Here is an 18,504-nt window from a genome sequence, read left to right on the forward strand (position 1 = left end):
TTACTTGGATTATGATCAGATTAATAGGTCTTTATTTCTAGGCAGGCACATTCTCGCGTAGTGATCGGCTACGCGGCTAGACAAAGTATCATTACCCCAACCTCGACTACAATCAGCAGACTCTGGGTTTCTGTCGCCAAACCCTTCAGTGGAGTAAGCCCCAAACACTCCATGAGCTTAGTTTTATGTGTCTGACTTGTGGATATTGACAAGATAACGTTGCTGTTGAACAGATTACTGGACTGTCTATCAGCAGAATGTATCAACTTGCGGCTCTTTGTCCTTTTACTGGCCCGTGCTAACCCCGTCCCAAGATCCGACTTAACCGAGTTGACCGGTCGAACCGGCTCCTCAACCAGCAACAACTCTTGACTCTTGCTGCTGTTCTCGTAGTATTTAGACCGGCATTGACCGGCTACAGCTGAAGGGGTACGCATGCCATGTGGAATGAATATCGGGTCCCTTCGCTTGATTGAGTTTTCTGTCTCCAATTAACCCCGTGTTGATAGTCTGGAGAAGGAGTTTTTTATTACGTGAAGAAATCATCAAGTTATCCAGTTTATTCAGACTCCGCGATATGCCCCGCGACCTTGAGGGGTTTCCCCAAGTTTGTGCTCTGGTTTCTGTGGATTTATTGAGTAATAGTTATTCGGTTTCTGGGATGTTGACTTGTGGAGGTTGGAGATGCGCCCGTTGGGTTTTTGGGTGAGAGAATTGCAGTTGCAGATCTACATAGTAGTTGCCCGACGAGTTGACCGTCTCCGAGGGGCATTGCTTAATGGCCAAGTGAGTTCAGCGGTTAAGCAAGTAAACAGAATCTTTCAAGGAACAGATGCCGAGTAACCTTGTGTTTCTAAGAAAGTCCTGACACTGTCAAATAAAGCTTCAGCTTCTTGCAGGATCGTTCCCAAACCGATCGATTTCTGTTTCTGTGCCTGCAAATGTCTCAGGGTCAGCCAATTGTGTTCAAATTATAGATAATTTACATCAAGCCATTCTCCAAATTTGGATGAAGTTCCTGAGGCTCTGCTACCGTTCGTCTGGATAAATTGCCAAGGTGCCAAGACGGGTGGCTCTCCAGGGTAGTAGCGATCCGGTCAAGCTCTGATGAAGACATGGAGCCATCTGTCACTGGAGGTTATGGAGGATCATATCGATCAAGTTACACAAACTATTATTCGAGTAACAAATGTTGAAAATAAGTTTAATTTCAAAATTGATGCATAACATTAAAGACCAATCCCTGTTGAAATCTCTGCATATCAGTTCAGCATGCAGCAACCAGGGGACCGCCACAACACATACTATCCACTAAACTAAGACAGACAAAGAAACAAATCCAACAGACGAATCAGAAGTCTCTTCACTATTTGCTTGTCCAAAATCCAACTCTTGTTTTATCGAGCATTGCGCGAATATAGACACCAACTGGACATCTCTTCAACATCCAAACATCAGGATACCTTAGGTACTGTGGTCTAGTTGGTTATGACATCTCGTTAACACCGAGAAGGTCCCCGGTTCGAGCCCGGGCAGAACCTCACTTTTTGCGTGTGGAGACGATCGTGTCTTTTACTTGTGGGGAGAGTAAGCGGTGTACTTGGGGCAATACTAGACATATTTCTCACATCTCAAATAGACCCGGTCTTGTGGCCTAGTTGGTTATGGCATCTCCTTTACACGGAGAAGGTCCCCGGTTCGAGCCCGGGCGGGATCATTCTTTTGCTGGTGGGAGCAACTGTTACTTTTTGTTTCTTCGGGAACACTATTGTCATTATTCCAGTAAGCGTTTATAGGTAACATAAATATTCCTAACATTCGTATTCTACTTATTACACAAACTACTTGCTATTAACCCTCCCATTGACGTTGAGCTTCTGAGGTATGAGTCGCCACTATATACCAATTAACACTCCCATTTAGTGAGTTCGGTTCATAAAATAGTTGTAGTTATCCTCAGCCATCTTGATAGCCTTGGCACTGGCCTCATCCAAATCCTCCTCAGGCAATCCCAAAGCATCGTTGGCAAGCCCGTACTTGGCCCCAAAGTTGCCATCACCGTTGGGAAAGAATGTACGCGCGTACATAGCCAGCGCCCAACCAGATCGATCACCGCTTTTGACCATGTCAACACCACGCTGCCATCGCTTCTTGACATCCTCATGCTCAATAGTCCAATCCTTGTCTGTAGTACCAGTCACGCGCTGGAGACTGTCAAGCATCTGTCGCTGAGAGAGAAGGAAGCTCGAGATGTAGAGGGGCTTGTTTCGCCACTGGGAAATCGTGGGAGACTTGTCGTTCTCATCATCGGGGATGACCTTGAGACTAAGCAGGGAAGCAAAAGCCCGACCACATTGGTCCCAGGTTGAAGTGTTGATCTGGGTATTACCATCGTCGTAGAAAGTAACCTTCTTCTGGCCATTGCTAAAGTCGAAACCGTACCATTGAGGACCCTGACAGACGGAAAACTCGTACCAGAAAGAGCAGCACATGGCAATCCAGGATGAAACACCTGCTTCCTCAATAGCGTTGATGCCGGGGTAGATGCCTCCGCCGGTCATGTTCTCTTCAGCGAGGGACTTGTTGGTGATGTCAATGCCGTAGACATTAGGCATGATCCAAGGTACACCCGCAGTAGAAGCAGCGCGAACGATTCGCTCTTGGGTACCGGGAGATGCGTGGACGGAAAGGGATATGGCGAGGAACTGCTGTCCCTTGAGGGCCTCGACGAGGGAGCTTTCATCTTCGTAGTCGACTGCGATGACATGGGCACCTTGGGGAACAGTGTTGGTGCTTCCTTTGCGAGTGATTGCGGTGACTGTATGTTTTCCGGTGTCGATGATATGCTTGGTTAGATACTTGCCAACACTTCCGCCAGCCTGTGTTGTGTTAGTGATTGTGTGGTAGAAAGAGTTGGAGATCTTACACCGATGATGGCGACTCGTTCAAGTTTGTTGACAAAGCCTTCAGGCTGATCCTTGGCATATTGCAGAGACATTTTAATAAAAATTCGGTATAAAGATTTGAGTAGAAGTGTAGTGAGTTTGTTATTGTTGCTGTTGAATGATAGATGATACTGAACTCTTCAACCACCGCCCTCAACGAGGTCTTTATACTTGAATTTTTAAAACTCTGAGCTATATACTGAACTCATCATTAACTCCGAGAAATCATTAAGTCCTTCCATCTTGATAGCAATTCATTGTCCATGATGCTATCGCGGACTTAGCATTTGACTTGAGCGGGATAGCAATTACCGCATTGGGTAAGTGGATCCCCGATGAAGCGGAGCCCGTCTCCAACGACCAATCAGATGCTTCTAAATACGAAAACCAGTAACTCTCTCAACTCTGTGAAACACAACAAACTCAATCTTAAATCCGTTGATGATTTGATACCTGGCATGAAACTACCTAACCTACAAGCCGCTGATGCTACCTACAGAAATCATAACTGAGGGATCGCACAGATTTGGGTATGTGTGGCCACGGCATGGCTTAGATGGATTACATTCATCTAAGAAATTTAATCATCTAGGAATGCTTTTGTCTATACACATAGCAAGATACTTGTCACGCACTGTAGACCCGGCGAGGGGCTAAAACGGCAGTGCAACTGAAGGGGAGGGTCACATCCTGTGGGGATCGGTTGAGTAGTGTTGACAATAACTTGGATCCCAGAGAGGGCGTTAAAATCGCAGTGAAAAATCAACAGCCCTACAGAACCGTAGCCGACGGGAATTTTGACACCCGGTGGACGTTAAAATTGCAGTGAAGATTTCCCTCAATTCCAGCCCTATTTCGCCGCGGCCGACAATAACTTCGACCCTGGGAGGAGGTTAAAATTGCAGTGCAGCAATCAAAGAACTCAGGTCAAAGCCCTTTCGGGTTAGCGTTCTCAAGAGAATGGCGTAGAGCAGGGGCTTCTATTTACTTGGCTCAGTGGTCCTTACAATGTTCCGTTCTTATTACTACCTCTTCTACAGAGTATTACTCGATGCCTCAGAGGTAGGTAGGTACTTATCGCCTTGCTCGAAAACACTCATCGTTGCTTACCTGTCAATCAGTCTACTAAGTAAGTGTGCTATTACAGTATGCCATTCTTAAACCAGGTTTTATACAGTACAAGAATACAGTCATTAATTCCTATTATATTTGTTTATACATTCGTCAATCTTGCTTTGCCTAGTAGCATACCACTTGACCTTGTGTTTCACAACATCAATCCTGTCCATATTAGGTGGCAGCATCAATGATAACTTGGAACTTGGGAGGGGGTTAACTTTGCAGTGAAGAAAAATATCATCGCATGGCCTCATAGAACATTGACCGCATTATTAAAAGTAACTTGAACTGGGCCCCGGGAGGACATTAAAATTGCAGTGTAAATTATGAGACAAAAGTGAAGGCCTCATTTCCATTTCTCAATCTCTATTTGTCGCTTGATAGGGGTGGTATTTTCCCTTGTTACGTGCCTACCAATGAATTTAAACTAACTTGGCATGCTCATCACTTTGCCATGCCATTTCCATGCACAACCCTATGCAACGATGTATGGTAATCATGAGTTCCTCTTTTATTCGCTTACACACCCATCACCCTAATCTTGCCTAGCAGGATCCAGCTTAACCTTGTTATCCGTAATAGCATCAATCTCTTCCATAATCTCAGGCGTCAACTTATCCAACACCTTGAGCGAAGCAACCGTATCCTCCAACTGCTCAGGTCTACTAGCCCCAGTAATAACACTCGTGACATTGGGGTTCTTCAAACACCACGCGATAGCAAGCTGAGCCTGGCTGATACCCAGCTTGTCCGCGATGGGCTTCAGTTGGCGAACCTTTTCAATCTCAGTCTTCCAGTCGTCATTGCCGATCTGGCCGCGCATGAAGTCTGCGAAACGGTCCTTGCTGGCGCCGAAGCGTGAGTCCTTTGGTGGTTGGCCGTCAACGATGTCGTTGTACTTTCCGCTGAGGACGCCCATCTTGAGGGGGGAGAATGAAGTGATGCCCAGACCGACACGTTCGTAGAGGCGTTGGAATTGGCCTTCCACTCTGTCTCTGACTAGCATGTTGTAAAAGGGCTGCTCTACGACTGGTCCAATCATGCGGAGGTCGCGTGCAATACCAACCTGTTGTACTGTAAGAGCTTGTTCTCAATAGACATAAAGAACATGGGTTATAACTTACAGCTTCAGCAATCTCATCGGCGGACCATTCTGAAGTACCCCAGTAAAAGGCCTAACCAGTCAGCATTCCGGCCATCAATCAACGACTTCACAACTTACCTTGCCGTTATCAATCAGGTAGTTAAAGGCGCGGACAGTCTCCTCCATGGGAGTAAGTCTGTCTGGTCTGTGAGCGTAGACAATGTCAACGTATGGTAGCTGAAGTCGCTCCAGCGAAGCCTCCAATCCCTCAATGATGTGCTTCCTTGAAAGACCGTGGTTGTTGACAAGAATCTCTCCATTAACAGCGCCCCAGTTGATCTCTTCAAAAACTGTCAGCATGGCAACCAAAAACGTCAGATGGACATGGACAAAACTCACTTGTGCTGATGACAAGATCACTTCGCTTCCAACCAAAATGCTTAATCGCCTTTCCCATAACAACCTCAGCCTGACCAGCAGTGTAGTTCTCAGCCGAGTCAAAGAAGTTGATTCCAAGATCATAAGCCTTCTTCATGCAAGCAAACGCCTGCTCATCTTCAGAGTAGCCGCCGTATGTCAACCAGCTGCCCAGGCCAATGGCGCTCACATGGAGTCCAGAGCGCCCGAGGCGGCGGTAGACCATGCCAGTATCTCTGGGTTCAGCCCAAGCCATTGTGATGAATTTCGATGATGATGTGTTCTTTGTGTGGTTTGTGTTACTCTGTTTGAAGCCGAATCAGTATACGAAGTTGCGGAGTAATTCTCGGAGACGAGCGTAGAGTGGAGATGGACTTACACTGAACAAGCTTAACTTGTCAGATGGGTACCAACAGTTCGCCGATTCCTTTGCGTATGGAAATGAAACGTTTTACCAACAAGATTATTGTGCTACTAGTAAACTTGACTCGTACAACAAGGGTAACAGCCTTCGAGACAAATATCCTGACTCTTTGCCACTGTGCTGACCATGGTCTGCAGTTGGCTTGCAGCGGGCGGGGAATTAGCACGACAGGGGTCCAACGATGGCGCAATGGGGTCCCTGTATTCCACCATTAGTCCAGTGTTCCCCTCATCTCTAGAACATCAGGTGCATACCAAACAAGACACGGTTGTTCTAAGAACCAAGGCCAAGATTGTGATGGACATAGTCTAAATCACCCCCCCAAACCTAAAGTTCTTAGGAAACTCATGTACACGTCTCGATTATTTGTCGTACTGTTTGCTGCTGATCCTGGTCTGCAACATCGCGGGGCATCGACTCCAACAACATGCGAGTAAGCGGCGAAGGTGATCGGACAAGATAGCCGAGGTCCAACGGCGGCCAGCAAATCTGAGAGGCTTGGTCCTCCATGAACTGGTACGTCGGCATCGTGAGGTTTGGCTGCGAAGTCAGGAGCTCGGCTGTGTTTGGGAACGAGGTCTGCGGGTTTGTCTCAAATGCAACTGCGTCGCCTTCTGATACCTCGAGAAGGCGGCCCGCGTTGAAGATTGCATCCATTCGTATCGTGAGGAGCGAAAGTAGCGTTCGGTTGCCTCCTCGACAAGATGATAGTATGTCTCGTAGTTGATGTAGGACCGGGCCTGATCGGTCATCTGTTATTGAGTGGTCGCTTGCCATGGCATCAATTACCGCTGTGGCAATCTCGAATGTTTTAAACTCCTGCATCGATCGTAAATAAATGCTGCGCCATGCGTTCAGTGTTAGAAACTCACCAGTGTCGGTCCATGAGACTCGAGTGCAGTCTTGGGAAGTTCAGAAACCAAGCTGAGAAAGTCTTTGGCTATATCCACTGGGTTCATACTCGGAGTGACGATCCCAAAGCGAAGCGCAGCACGCCATAGCACAGCGCGCATCCACTGCCTCGTGACAAACATGTCTGCGCGCTGGACCTCGTTGATTGGGCCCCAATCATCATTGTCGGCCGAGTCCACGAGTTTCTGCTGCAGTAGTTCGAGGCAGTTTTGTGCGACGGAAACCATGTTGGGTAGATCCGAGTCTGAGTCAAAGTTGTGAAGTAACTCAAAGATGCCGCTTTGGTCAAATACCCAGAACAGATGCACCAGCTTGAGAAAAGCAGGGAGAACTTCTGCGCGGTCATCTGCGCCTCCAAACCAGGGGAACAGGATGTTGGGTTTGAGGACTATGGGCAGCTTGTGAAGAAGCGCGACGCCCCTATGTGTACATGCGTTAGTGAAAATGGAAATCGATTGTGTTCAGGGATTCATACCTCTCCGTCACGAACAAGAGCCAAAGAATGCGTCGCGAAACATGTTGGTCGGCTTCGGACAAAGAAGCATAGGTAGACTCGCGATCAAGCCTCAGGATCTGCGCTTGCGTGATTGCCTCGCGTAGGTAGATGAGAGACTTGGTTCCACCAGGAGAAGCATTTTCGTGATAAATGTGTAGAAAGAAGGAAACCCGCAAGGCATCCAAGGGACCCAGCGCCTCGCTTAGTCGCGTTTCGGCGTCCTCCACTCTTGGCTGCCATGCAGTATCGAGCTTGAGCTGAGCGATGGCGGCGAGAGCTACAGCATTGGCAAGGAGTCTAGCTGCACCTCCCTGGGTAGGATCCTGTTGGATCTTGTTCCTTAGATCGGTTGCATCGACGATGGGCCAGATGGGATAGAGTCTTTCAGAGTAGACGTCGAGTATGTCAAGCAAACAAGCTACCTCGTCAACAGGCGAAGGTGACTTCTTGGCAGCAACAACAGCCAGATTATCGTCTGGACTAGAAGTACTGTTTTTCCGTCTCCGCTCAATCTTGTCCAGAGTCCTGGGTCGAAGTCCCCGCGGGCCTCTAGTGCCTTGCATACGAATAAAGGTGCATTCTATACCTGATGCTTCACATGCAGTACAGGGGGGCGTTTCTGAACATCTGATTTTGCGGACCTTGCACGAATCGCAGGCTCGTCTTGCGAGTTTCTGACGAGATGCTGCTGGAGCATTTCTCGGAGGTCTTGGGGACGAGGTTGAGGGTGGGGTCATGGCTTCAAAGAGTTACGGGACAAAGAGAGACACTGTCTGACAGTAAGTACTGAGTTGGGGATAGGAAACCCAGCAAATAAGAAACACTCGCTATAGTAAACAGATGTTTCTTGGTCTATGTTTTTCACCGATGGCGTGCTTGTAGCTTGGGATCTCGTCTTGAACGACCCCTGTCTTCCCCGGATTTTGTCTCTCCCTAGACCTCGGCATATGAACCCTTGGCGGTGGGCTAGGATCGGCGTCCACTACGACACGTACCTGGAGACGGTGGTCTAGTGGCCTCTAGTCTAGTCTAAGTCTTACAGTACAGAAACAAAAGGCTTATGAAGTCTGGTCAAATAGATAGTATAGGTTGGCCCATTACTTTCGTCTCTTTTGCTTCCAGCGGCCGTGTCCATCGTTCTGATATCTGAGGGGTGGTATCTAACTAATTCTGAAAGGGTTGTTCAACTGTGTATTGATGTTCCAGTGGACAATAGGTAGTGATATAGTGATCAACTATTGTACCGACAACCCAGAGACCCCTATACCAGGTTGACTAGACCACTGATGACTACTAAACTATTGTCCATGGCACTCCAATACTAATATCATCCTTCATGCCCTGGCAACCAGCTGTCAACTCGTCCGTCGAGGGGTTGGCAGTGTTAGGGCCAAGGTAACGCACCAACCCTGTCTGGTCAGAAAAACTTGTATTACGCACAAACCTGTTTTTTTCTTTCCACCGATTTTTCCTCTCTTCCACAACACTGAGAAAAATAAACAAAACACATTTTTCATCACCTTGTCGTCAGACATCGTCTTCTGCATCTCGTAAAAGACTTGTCTATCACTGGTGCATCCTCTCTATCATCCGCATGCCTACTAGTGCTGGAAGCGCCGGAGAGATATCGAAGCTATTCGCGGCTCTGAATCATCGCCAACGTAAGTGCAGCATCCTCCAAATTATTCTATCCACCAGGCGAACTGACCAAATATCTCAGATGGAGCCGGTGTCAAAGTCGCGGCAAAGACTCGATACTCCATCCTCGTCCGTTGCAGAGTTGCACGTTAGAGACCCCGCAAATCTCTGATGCCACGGTCATCATGGACGAATGCCAAGCCTCACGTCCATCAACCTCAACCTCAACCTTCAAATCCGAACTTGAAGGTAGCAGCCGACAAACTTAGTTACTATGCTCTTGTCGGCACACTTTCCAAGATGAACTACGCTTTCGGCTCTCAGGAAACTGAGTTCATCGCTTACCTGACGATAAGGTTTCCATCTTCAATTACACTTTTCAAGCATTATGACTCCAATGCTTACACGGGAGTTCATCGCTTACATACGAGAGAGATCCCAGATACAGGGACGCAATAAACCCAACAGGTAACCATCTTGTGTCGGTGTCGACTACCAGCGCTTCAAGCACCGGAGAGAAAGTGGCCTTCTTGTCAATTTGGGGACAAGAAACGATGGCCTAGCAAGTCCCTTGCCACCTTGACCTATGCTGAACGACAGCTTCAGCAACACGATTCATGTTACATGAAGACAGGGCCAACATAGCCCGCAACGAGCCGAGCTTTTATGCTCCGGCGGGAACCTTGCTGAGCTCAACAACAGCTCCAGTGATAAGGAGTACGTGTTTATCACGTACATCAGGTCGTAGATGAGGGGCAAGACTCTCATCTATAGAAGACCGCCCGGCGATTGGCAGTACAGCATGACTCTTGAGAAAGGGTGGGGTGGCCCGAACAGAAGAAATCGGTCGTCGAGGCCCTCGTTATGGCCGGCGCCGTGGAACCAGATGATATCGAGCCTGAGGCAGTTCTCTCAGCATGAAGAGGATGGTCATCCGGTCTAATGTTCCGGCCAGGTGAGATCCCACTCTGGCCGGCTATGAGGAGCCATTCCCTGGACCGGATGACCAGTCCAAGATGAAGCGATCCGTTGAGAACGCTGAGCATGTATGTCGGTGTTGTTACGATCTGCTGAGGGTAACGTCCTTCGCCTCGGTTTCCCCAATGAGGAACTCGTGTCGGATTGGTAAGACATCCACCATCCTCTCATTCCGCGCGCCAAAGCTAACATTACTTTAGCTTCATCGACGAGATGCTCTGGAAAAAAGAAACCCCCTCTCAGCGTGGCAACATTGTCGGGAGGCTTCCCAGCGCAACAGCAAATCCGTTGATCTGTACGAGCTCATGGAGGAGTCGCCTGCTAAGACGCTAAGCCGAGGCCTATTCTTGTCCATCTATACGTGTGGGTGGTATCGAGGTAGCACATCCAACCTACATCACTTCCTGTGCCCCAAAACTAACCTTACTTCAGGCGGGACTTGTTGGAGAACCAACAACGTCGTTGATCTGTACGAGCTCAGGGCGGGTCGGGACCTGGAGAATAAGAACTTTCTTCATTTTCTTTTCTTTTATATATACCTCTATTGATAGACTGGAAACTCGGTCGTTCCCTCTTCTTTTCTTCTTTCCCCTTTCGTTCTCTCCCTCTCCCCCCCCCCCTCCTTTATATATATATATATTGATGAGTTAGAACCTTAGCTCCCGCTCTGGTTCGCACTGTCACTCTTCGGGGTGGGGGCGACCCTCAAAGACACTGAGGTAAGTGTCTTTCTCATTTCACTCATACATCCAGTCATTTCATAGTATCTAATACAAACAGGGTCTTTTCATCACTCTCATGCACCCTGAGGACATGGAGATGAATGGTTTCATTGGAGGTATGGGCGGTCTCTCGCTCGCCAATGGCCATCGCGGCCATGCAGCGAGCAATGCGAGCCTCCTAGCTCCCCGACTCTCTTTACTCCCCCAGTCTGCTTGCTCCTCGAGTCTGCAAGCTCTCCAAGCCCCTGAAGGCAACCCAGAAGTACCTGTCGCTTACCAACTCTCATCTGGGCCTTGCGACGAGCACAAATCATACGCGTTCATTCAACGATATGAGAGCACGCGATCTTCAGTGGCCCCAGCAGTCAGGCAGTGACAAGAACAAAAAGCATAAATTGCTTTCATGGTATTGTTCAATGCTACAGGCACCGCTTCGGCTCCCTATTTGCACTGGTGCGGTCGCGCGGTTCTACGCAGTTGAGTCAAGTCTTTGCTCGCTTCTCGACATTATTCATCAAGACCTGACTTTCGGGACCAGTGCGGCTCTTGCACTACTAGCCTCGAGTACCCTGGATTTATACCAGGTGATTCCTTTTTTTCACAAAGGACAACTTGCCAGCACATACATACATGTCATTTCTGATAGCGCTGCAAATACTGTTTAGCCAGATTCATCATGCCGGGCGAGCCCATGGCAATATAGGGCCGAAATAGAGCCACCGGCATTCTAGAAGACGGAATTAAGACTAACCGATGAAGAGCACGGCTCCCGGTGTCGTGCAGTACTGCAACGGGGGCGGGTGTTGTGCAGTACTGTAACGCGGCGCCGGCCCCGTGGGCCTTACAGACATTTTCTGCATTTCTGTCTTGATCTTTGAGACAAGCATATGACTATTGGCAGAATCAACCAGGTAACTTGTATTAACACAAATTCAATACCTTGAACATGAACTATGTTCAGAAGAAGATGCCCAAGTGCAATGAGCAAGTGCAACCAGATCAACCTTCTGCAAGCATGGGCACCTGTTGCCTATCAACTCTCATTTGGCCCGAGGTGTAAGAGTGGCTACCAGAAGCATGGTTTCGGACACAGCTGCGGCGCACCCTTCCAGTACCTGATCTTGTGGTGATCTTGATGGCCTGCTCCCTTCGAAAGCAGTGATGCAGCCATTTGTGCGACCATTGTAATGGCGCATACCAAGGCGCATCGTGGTGGTGCTTACAGCACACTGGCTGCGACTGTTGGCCTCTTCACACCCATGGTGTCTTTACTTTCTTCGACGAAGCATCACTGGTGCTGCGGCCCCTCGAGATAGCGCTCGCGGTCTTTGTTGGATTGCTCCTCGAAGTAGCGTGGCAGCCAACCAAGATCCCTTCGTGGATTCTTCAAATTCTCCGAAACCCTAGCTCCGGACAAACCGATTTCAGGGTGAGAGACTGTTAAGAAGAAAAGAGAACTCTGTTTGGAATGGCACGGGGTGGTGGCCTGTGATCATCGAAGATGTGTGTTCTCATCGAAATGATCATCGGCTTCTTCAAGAAGAAGGAGGAGGAGGAGGACACTAATGGTGGTGGTTGGGTCTTGGCAATGAAGAGGAGAAATGGGGGAATAATGAATGAAGGATGGTGGACATGTGGTGTGGTCTGGAAGATGTTGATTCAGGGTTATAATGAGAGGGGCGGTATGGGAGGATTGTTTTGTATAAGTTTGATCATGTTGGAGTCGGGTAGGAATGACACTGGGGGTAAGATGTGCGGTCTTGTCAATCGAAATGATCATAGACTTCTTCAAGAAGAAGAAGAAGAAGAAGAATGCTGATGGTGATGGTGGTTGGGTCTTGGCAATGAGAGAAACGGAATAGCGGAATTGTTTTGTACGAGTTTGATCATGTTCGGGTATGAGTTCCAAAAATTGAAAACATCAAAAACACACTTGCTTTCTGTTTGAGTTGTCATGACTGTAATTAGGACTGGCAGTCTTGTGGTGCTATGGTCGGCGGTAGAGTCTGTTGCGTTCAAGAAAGATGGTTCGATAAGGAAGCTTGGTAGGATCAAGGAACTGGTGTGTAGGAGGAAGTTTCTGATTGTGCAGAACATGATCGTAGCATCTTATAAATAGTTGAGCAGACCAGAGACAGGACGTTTCATGAATCACTGTATTTACAAAGGAACGAATAGCAACCCAATCCTCTAAATCCGAAAATATATACATTGAAACGGAACATTACACTAACTCGTCCAACTCGTCTAACCATCCAACTCAATAAAGACCATTATAGTAACCAAAACCAGCATCCTTAGATATCCTCGTCGTCGTCGGCAACTTTCTCAGCTAGAGTAAACTTGCTCTTTCCAGTCTTTTCATCCACCTCATGCTCAATAGCAAGCTTTTGCAGATGTCCGAGAATATTCTCCAGCTTGGTATCCTTGTTGCGACGATCCTTTCGGCCGAGGTTATCCAACCAAGAAATCTTGTTAAGGATGAAGTAGATGATGGCGATGACGACAGTGACACCGAAAGAGTAGAGCCAGACAATGACAACGGTGACAATATCGACCCAGCCGTTGCTGCTCTGCTTGAAGTTGTCGTGGATAGCATCAGTCTCTCCAATGCCGGACATCCAGCCGAAGAGGCAAAAGAGAGTGGCCAGGATATCGACACCGAGAATGGCGCCGACGAGTTGCCATGATGGCCATGTCTTGCCGCCACGGGTAACAAAGATGAGCCAGTTCTCTGTGAGAGCAACTTCAAGGAAGAGGATTTCTTGCACACTTCCGAAGTTCTGGACAATACCGCCGTTAGGAAGGAACATTGTTCCTCGGATGATCCATGTGCCGATGGCCAGAAGGATGCCCAAGATGACACTCATGATCCCTATGGAAGTTAGTTCTCTGCAATAAATGCTAGGTATGGTTGTACTTACAAATCTTGGGGAGCTGCCATTCTACAGGTCTAGGTTCCCAGTGCGCATTGTCGTAAGCCACAGCTACGGTAGCCAAATCGGCAAACAGGGCGAGGAAGACGATGAGGTCGACGCGGATGGTTTCGTTGAGAATGACCATGGAGAGGGTAAGGTAGATCTCGAGATGGAGGCAAAGCGCGATACGGTATTCTGGACGACGGTCAGCTCGGCACGGCAATTGACAAGGGGACTGTACTTACGGATGTACGACTTCATTCTAGCAAAGATCTGACGGGCAGTCTTGATAGCCAGTACGATTGTGCTCAAACCAGGTGCGAGGAAGACGATATCAGCAGCCGCCTGCGCAGCCTCCGAAGAACCTTCGACAGCAATACCACAGTCAGCCTTCTTCAGAGAGGGAGCATCGTTGACACCGTCACCAGTCATTGCAGTGAGATGGCCTCTCTGCTGAAGCATCTCAACGACAGTGTACTTGTGCTCGGGAAAGACTTCGGCAAAACCATCAGCGCGTTCGACAAAGTCGTGCTGCATACTTCCAGCCAAGCCACCATGGATGAGACGATCAGAGTTGTAGACCTTGGTGCCCAGCGACAACATCTTGCAAGTTTCCTTGGCAATGGCGATGGCATCTCCTGTAAGCATCTTGACGGGAACACCGAGATGTCCAGCCTCGATGATAGTCTGAGCGGTATCCTCACGGGGCGGGTCGAACATGGAAAGCAATCCCAAAAGAATCCAGTCGCCGTCATTCTTCTTGTAAGCAACACCGAGAGAGCGGAAACCGCGACGAGCAAAGTCCTGGGCCTTCTCTCGGTAGAGTTCGCTGAGATGTTCAGATCCGGGTCCGAGAAGCTTCAAAATAGCCTTGGGAGCACCCTTTGCACAGACGTATTTGTCTTGACCGAGGCGGCATACGGCGGTGATTCGCTTGGAGACGGGGTCGAAAGGCGTGAATGACTCTGTTACCCAGCCCTGCTTGAGGATCTCTCGGGCTTCGGGGTAGCGCTTGAGCGTGAGGATAGTGACCTTGTCGATAGGGTCCAGTGTCTTTAGGTTGTGGCTAGAAGCAAGGGCTGCGCATGCCATCATCCAGTTGACATCTTCGCCTTCAGCGACAAAGGGGTCTCGGATTGAGAGCTTGTTGGCAGTCAATGTACCGGTCTTGTCTGAGCACAGGATATCGACTCCAGCGAGTGATTCGATAGCGGTAAGCTTTTGCACAATAGCCTTTTGCTTAGCCAAGTAGGCTGCTCCGACAGCCAGGGTGGTAGTAGTGACAACAGGTAAACCGACAGGGACACCGACGATGAGAAGAACAAGCGCGTAGTGCAACAAGTTCTGCGAGCCATGAGCTGTGACGCTGATGTGGTGGAAGAAACCGCCAATCTGCTGATAGTTAGCTGACGTGACCTAGGTTGCAGCAATGAGATAATACTTACCCATGCAACCAAGATCCAGAACATGACCAAAACCAGAAGCGTGGTACCGATGTTGTTCATGATGGCCTTAAAATGACCTTGATCCTTGGCACCTTGGACGAGATCGGCCGTACGACCGACGAAAGACACTTTGGCACTTGATTGCACCATAGCAAAGGCCTTTCCTCTCTTGCAGCCAGTTGTGTAGTAGACCATATCGCCAAGATACTTCTCAACAGCCAGTGACTCTCCTGTGATGGAGGATTGATCAACGGCGGCGAGAGGGCGGCTTCGGTAATCCAGGGGCTCATTTCCGTGGGTATGCGCGTGGCCATCGTCGGTGTGCTTTGCATCTCCGTTGGCTCCGTCATCTTCGGCCATGTCATCTTCCTCGTCGCTGTGGCCCAGCTTGTCTTCAGCTCTGAGTCGCTTGTAGATCTCAAAGTCTTCGGGTCGGGTGAAGTCACAGATAAGTCGGGCGTCTGCTGCAACAGTGCCACCTTCTTCGATGATGAGCTGCAATCATGTTAGGACCCTTTTCGTATATCATGTCAGATAGAATCACTTACAATATCGCCGGGGACCAATTCTCTAGCGAGAATTTCCTGCACGACAGAATCTCTCACGACATGGCAACGCATTGCGATATCTCCCTTCAAACTTGCGACGATATCGGCAGCTTGTTTCTCTTGGATAACTATAGAATGGTTAGTGTTGTTAGAGAGACAGTTAAGACTAAGGAGGTCTTACAGCCTACGAAGGCGTTCAAGAGAAGGATGGCTACGATGACTCCAAAATCTACCCAGTCGCCCAAGCCTACAGCGAGCAAAGCAGCGACTTCCATAACTATCACATGCGGTTAGTTGGTTCCCATGTGTTGACAGAGGGTTGTAGCTCACCATAGAGAATAGGACCAGTGAAGAAGCCGAGGAACTTTGCAAACATGTTTTCCTTTTCAGATGACAATTCGTTCCATCCGGTGACCTTTCTACGCCTCTCAACTTCGTCGGAGGATAAACCGAGTGATAGATCAGTCTCGAGCCACGCCTCAGAAACACCAGTGTTAGTGGTGGACTGTTCTTGGTCGTTGCTACTACTGCTCCACCAATGCTTCTTCTTGGTCTTTCCATTGTCATCGCCATCAGCTACACTTCGACGGCGGTCTTCGCGGTAGTTGCTGATGTAGTGGTCGAGGGCGGGATACTCAGCAAGGTCAGGATCAGGGACGATGCTGGCAGATCGAGCTCGAGAGGCTCTCCTGCCAGCACTGGATTCGACATCATCAGTGTCCCTCTTGCGACGGTGGAACAGATTCGGCATGATGAATCGACCCGTGAAGAAGTGTAATGAACAAGAGCTCTAGGTGCGAATGCTAGTCCAGTAAACAACAAACATGCAAACACACTGGAGTACAACTTGTTTCTGGAGGCGCAACGAGCTGTATTTATTGTGTATGCATCCTGCAGACAGCTCGTTGCCTCATTCAGATAGCTCTTCTAATTTGCGTCGTCAGTCGAAACTGTAACCACACGCAACAACGCATAATCTTGCGCCCTCGTGCCCGCGACGACTCTATGACATGCGAGCGATATTTTTTCCATGCTGGCCGAGTGTTCCGAAAAGTCGGTTACCATGAAGGGAAGCTGAGATGTGCGTTGATCATATCCCTCCCGCTCACACCAGGAAACTCGAGGCTTGAGCAATGGGTGGTAAAGTTTCTGGGCAAAGCAAGTAAACGAAAGTCGATATCTCGCTACCGAATCGGCAGGGGCTGGTGGGTATCCAATGCCAACAGGTTCCGTTGCTTCGCGGCTTCAAACTATGCTGTACAAGGTGATATTACTGGCTTTCTGTGAGGGAGGTGCCGAAGGCTGACATCCGTCAGAACCGAGAAAACAAAGTTGGTTATTCCCGTCTAAGAGAAATTCGGCTATGCGGCATCAGGCGATCGTCATGGATAGCTCAGGGTCTGCATACGACGTTGAGGTCATATCAACCTGGTCGCCCGGTAGCTATGAGTTGTTTTTGTTTGCAGTACTCTCAGTATGCATTGTTATTCGAACTGTTCAGAGCAGACTTCATTACGTCACCTGAATAACTGCTCTTACTTCAAGCAGGAAGCCGAATCGATCCATGTTCGTTCTAGAAGTATAATCGCGTGACGAATAAGTGGCTTGCAGGAGCTTGGCTGGCTTCCTATTGAACCGGTTTGTACGACCCCAGCAAGGCGAGAGGTATCACAAGCCGTTGACAAAAAGGACGCATTAAATTGCCAATTCCGAAAGAAGACCGCAGACAAAATATGCCGCTTTTCAGCATAAACTGCAAGTCAATGGATGCTTGTTCATCGCTTACACTACTATCTGTATGTACTTGTGATCCAATAACTGCTTGTTGACTGTCCTGATGGCGCAAACACCATGCCCTGTCGATCTCTCAGCCCATACTGTGAGAAAGAGCAATATCCTTCACCGATGTTTTCTTCGCAAATCGGGATAAAAATATCTACCTATAGGGTTAGCAAATGAATCGGCGGTCGTATTCCGTCCCCAGAAATCACAGAAGAGACGAGGCAGGGTCAGTCAAGACTAGTAAATGTAATAATAATATTACTACCATCAAGTTAGCAACCTTGTCCAGGTAAAAAAAAGATGCCGTTTCCGTACAGTTCACCTACTTTTTCTAAATACCCAAGAGAATAAGTCCAAGAGCAAGAGCAGCAGGGGCGGCCTGAACGTAGAGAATACGCGTGTTGGCAGTTGTGATGCTGCCGAAGGCACCCGCAACTACGACACAGCCGTTGAAGAAGATCTGCAGCTGCTTCGCAAACACGGGGTTCGGGTGGAGAAGAGACCAAACCAAACCAGCGGATAGAAAGCCGTTGTACAAGCCCTGATTAGCAGCCATGGTCTTGGTCTGCTCGGCGAATTCGGGTGTGAGCTTAAAGGTCTTTCTTCCGCGGGGAGTAGTCCAAAGAGCAACCTCGAGCAACATAATGTAGCTATGTAAGGCGCCGACAAAGCCGGTAGTAGCGAGTCCGAAAAGGCCCATCTTTAATAGTTTGAACGGTGAGTAGGTGGTTGGTTGGTTGGAGATTTATCGCAAGATATGTAGAGGCAGTTGACGAGAGCTGATAGACGAGAGACGAGAACTGGTACAATAGAGACAAGAGCTGATAAGAGGCGCGGTACTCGATAGAAGAAACACGATAGCTGGTACAAGACAGACGCGCTTGATTGTTGAAAGGAATTAACTTTTGAGACAATGATCAAAGGGTTCGCGATGGTTACAGGCCGAGGGGATGACTAATTTTTTTTCTTTCTCTTCCAACTGCCAATAGCTCAACCCAACCCAACCCAGTCCATGGAAAAAGGGTCCTTGCACTAATTCTGAGACCCAAGTTTGGAGTCCTCGACCGAAGACAGCG

The 18,504-nt window shown here is 48.6% G+C and overlaps 8 protein-coding genes and 2 non-coding genes across 10 annotated transcripts; 4 read left to right on the forward strand and 6 right to left on the reverse strand.

Annotated features, from left to right (window-relative positions):
- Nucleotides 1-68: 68 nt before the first annotated feature.
- FGSG_13384 (uncharacterized protein) lies at nucleotides 69-437 on the reverse strand (the record flags this gene model as incomplete). Its single annotated transcript, XM_011322136.1, has 1 exon — nucleotides 69-437. One exon carries the CDS (start codon nucleotides 435-437, stop codon nucleotides 69-71), a length of 369 nt encoding a protein of 122 aa, XP_011320438.1.
- Nucleotides 438-1,467: 1,030 nt separating this feature from the next.
- FGSG_20711 lies at nucleotides 1,468-1,541 on the forward strand. The gene has a single exon. It is a non-coding gene; the product is annotated as a tRNA-Val (tRNA).
- A 102-nt stretch (nucleotides 1,542-1,643) lies between these two features.
- Nucleotides 1,644-1,717, forward strand: FGSG_20712. Its single transcript has one exon. It is a non-coding gene; the product is annotated as a tRNA-Val (tRNA).
- Nucleotides 1,718-1,919: 202 nt separating this feature from the next.
- FGSG_08346 (uncharacterized protein) lies at nucleotides 1,920-2,998 on the reverse strand (the record flags this gene model as incomplete). Its single annotated transcript, XM_011322137.1, has 2 exons — nucleotides 1,920-2,879; nucleotides 2,927-2,998. 2 exons carry the CDS (start codon nucleotides 2,996-2,998, stop codon nucleotides 1,920-1,922), a joined length of 1,032 nt encoding a protein of 343 aa, XP_011320439.1.
- Nucleotides 2,999-4,377: 1,379 nt separating this feature from the next.
- Nucleotides 4,378-5,827, reverse strand: FGSG_13385 (uncharacterized protein). Its single transcript, XM_011322138.1, has 4 exons — nucleotides 5,548-5,827; nucleotides 5,287-5,489; nucleotides 5,189-5,239; nucleotides 4,378-5,130 (listed from the first exon to the last, which is right to left on the reverse strand). Exons 1-4 carry the CDS (start codon nucleotides 5,819-5,821, stop codon nucleotides 4,600-4,602), a joined length of 1,059 nt encoding a protein of 352 aa, XP_011320440.1. The 5' UTR covers nucleotides 5,822-5,827; the 3' UTR covers nucleotides 4,378-4,599.
- A 415-nt stretch (nucleotides 5,828-6,242) lies between these two features.
- FGSG_13386 (uncharacterized protein) lies at nucleotides 6,243-8,134 on the reverse strand (the record flags this gene model as incomplete). The annotated part of the gene is made up of 3 exons (XM_011322139.1): nucleotides 6,243-6,808; nucleotides 6,862-7,321; nucleotides 7,377-8,134. 3 exons carry the CDS (start codon nucleotides 8,132-8,134, stop codon nucleotides 6,335-6,337), a joined length of 1,692 nt encoding a protein of 563 aa, XP_011320441.1. The 3' UTR covers nucleotides 6,243-6,334.
- Nucleotides 8,135-10,051: 1,917 nt separating this feature from the next.
- FGSG_08344 (uncharacterized protein) lies at nucleotides 10,052-11,111 on the forward strand (the record flags this gene model as incomplete). Its single annotated transcript, XM_011322140.1, has 3 exons — nucleotides 10,052-10,081; nucleotides 10,673-10,732; nucleotides 10,794-11,111. The coding sequence occupies 3 exons, from the start codon at nucleotides 10,052-10,054 to the stop codon at nucleotides 11,109-11,111; spliced, it is 408 nt and encodes a 135-aa protein (XP_011320442.1).
- A 1,125-nt stretch (nucleotides 11,112-12,236) lies between these two features.
- FGSG_13387 (uncharacterized protein) lies at nucleotides 12,237-12,554 on the forward strand (the record flags this gene model as incomplete). The annotated part of the gene is made up of 1 exon (XM_011322141.1): nucleotides 12,237-12,554. The coding sequence occupies one exon, from the start codon at nucleotides 12,237-12,239 to the stop codon at nucleotides 12,552-12,554; it is 318 nt and encodes a 105-aa protein (XP_011320443.1).
- Nucleotides 12,555-13,032: 478 nt separating this feature from the next.
- Nucleotides 13,033-16,397, reverse strand: FGSG_08343 (plasma membrane ATPase; the record flags this gene model as incomplete). The annotated part of the gene is made up of 7 exons (XM_011322142.1): nucleotides 13,033-13,610; nucleotides 13,660-13,848; nucleotides 13,899-15,059; nucleotides 15,146-15,593; nucleotides 15,647-15,774; nucleotides 15,828-15,923; nucleotides 15,977-16,397. The coding sequence occupies 7 exons, from the start codon at nucleotides 16,395-16,397 to the stop codon at nucleotides 13,033-13,035; spliced, it is 3,021 nt and encodes a 1,006-aa protein (XP_011320444.1).
- Nucleotides 16,398-17,759: 1,362 nt separating this feature from the next.
- On the reverse strand, nucleotides 17,760-18,128 carry FGSG_08342 (uncharacterized protein; the record flags this gene model as incomplete). The annotated part of the gene is made up of 1 exon (XM_011322143.1): nucleotides 17,760-18,128. The coding sequence occupies one exon, from the start codon at nucleotides 18,126-18,128 to the stop codon at nucleotides 17,760-17,762; it is 369 nt and encodes a 122-aa protein (XP_011320445.1).
- Nucleotides 18,129-18,504: the final 376 nt, after the last annotated feature.

Source organism: Fusarium graminearum, chromosome 2 (assembly GCF_000240135.3).
Source record: "Fusarium graminearum PH-1 chromosome 2, whole genome shotgun sequence".
NCBI lineage: Eukaryota > Fungi > Ascomycota > Sordariomycetes > Hypocreales > Nectriaceae > Fusarium > Fusarium graminearum.

Bases quoted from the DNA above. Each gene is read 5' to 3' on its own strand.
- FGSG_13385 (XM_011322138.1), bottom strand. From the start codon at position 5,821: ATGGCTTGGGCTGAACCCAGAGATACTGGCATGGTCTACCGCCGCCTC. The intron at 5,490-5,547 runs GTGAGTTTTGTC...CAGTTTTTGAAG, and splicing joins TGATCTTGTCATCAGCACAA to AGATCAACTGGGGCGCTGTT. The intron at 5,131-5,188 runs GTAAGTTATAAC...ACAGTACAACAG, and splicing joins CCGATGAGATTGCTGAAGCT to GTTGGTATTGCACGCGACCT.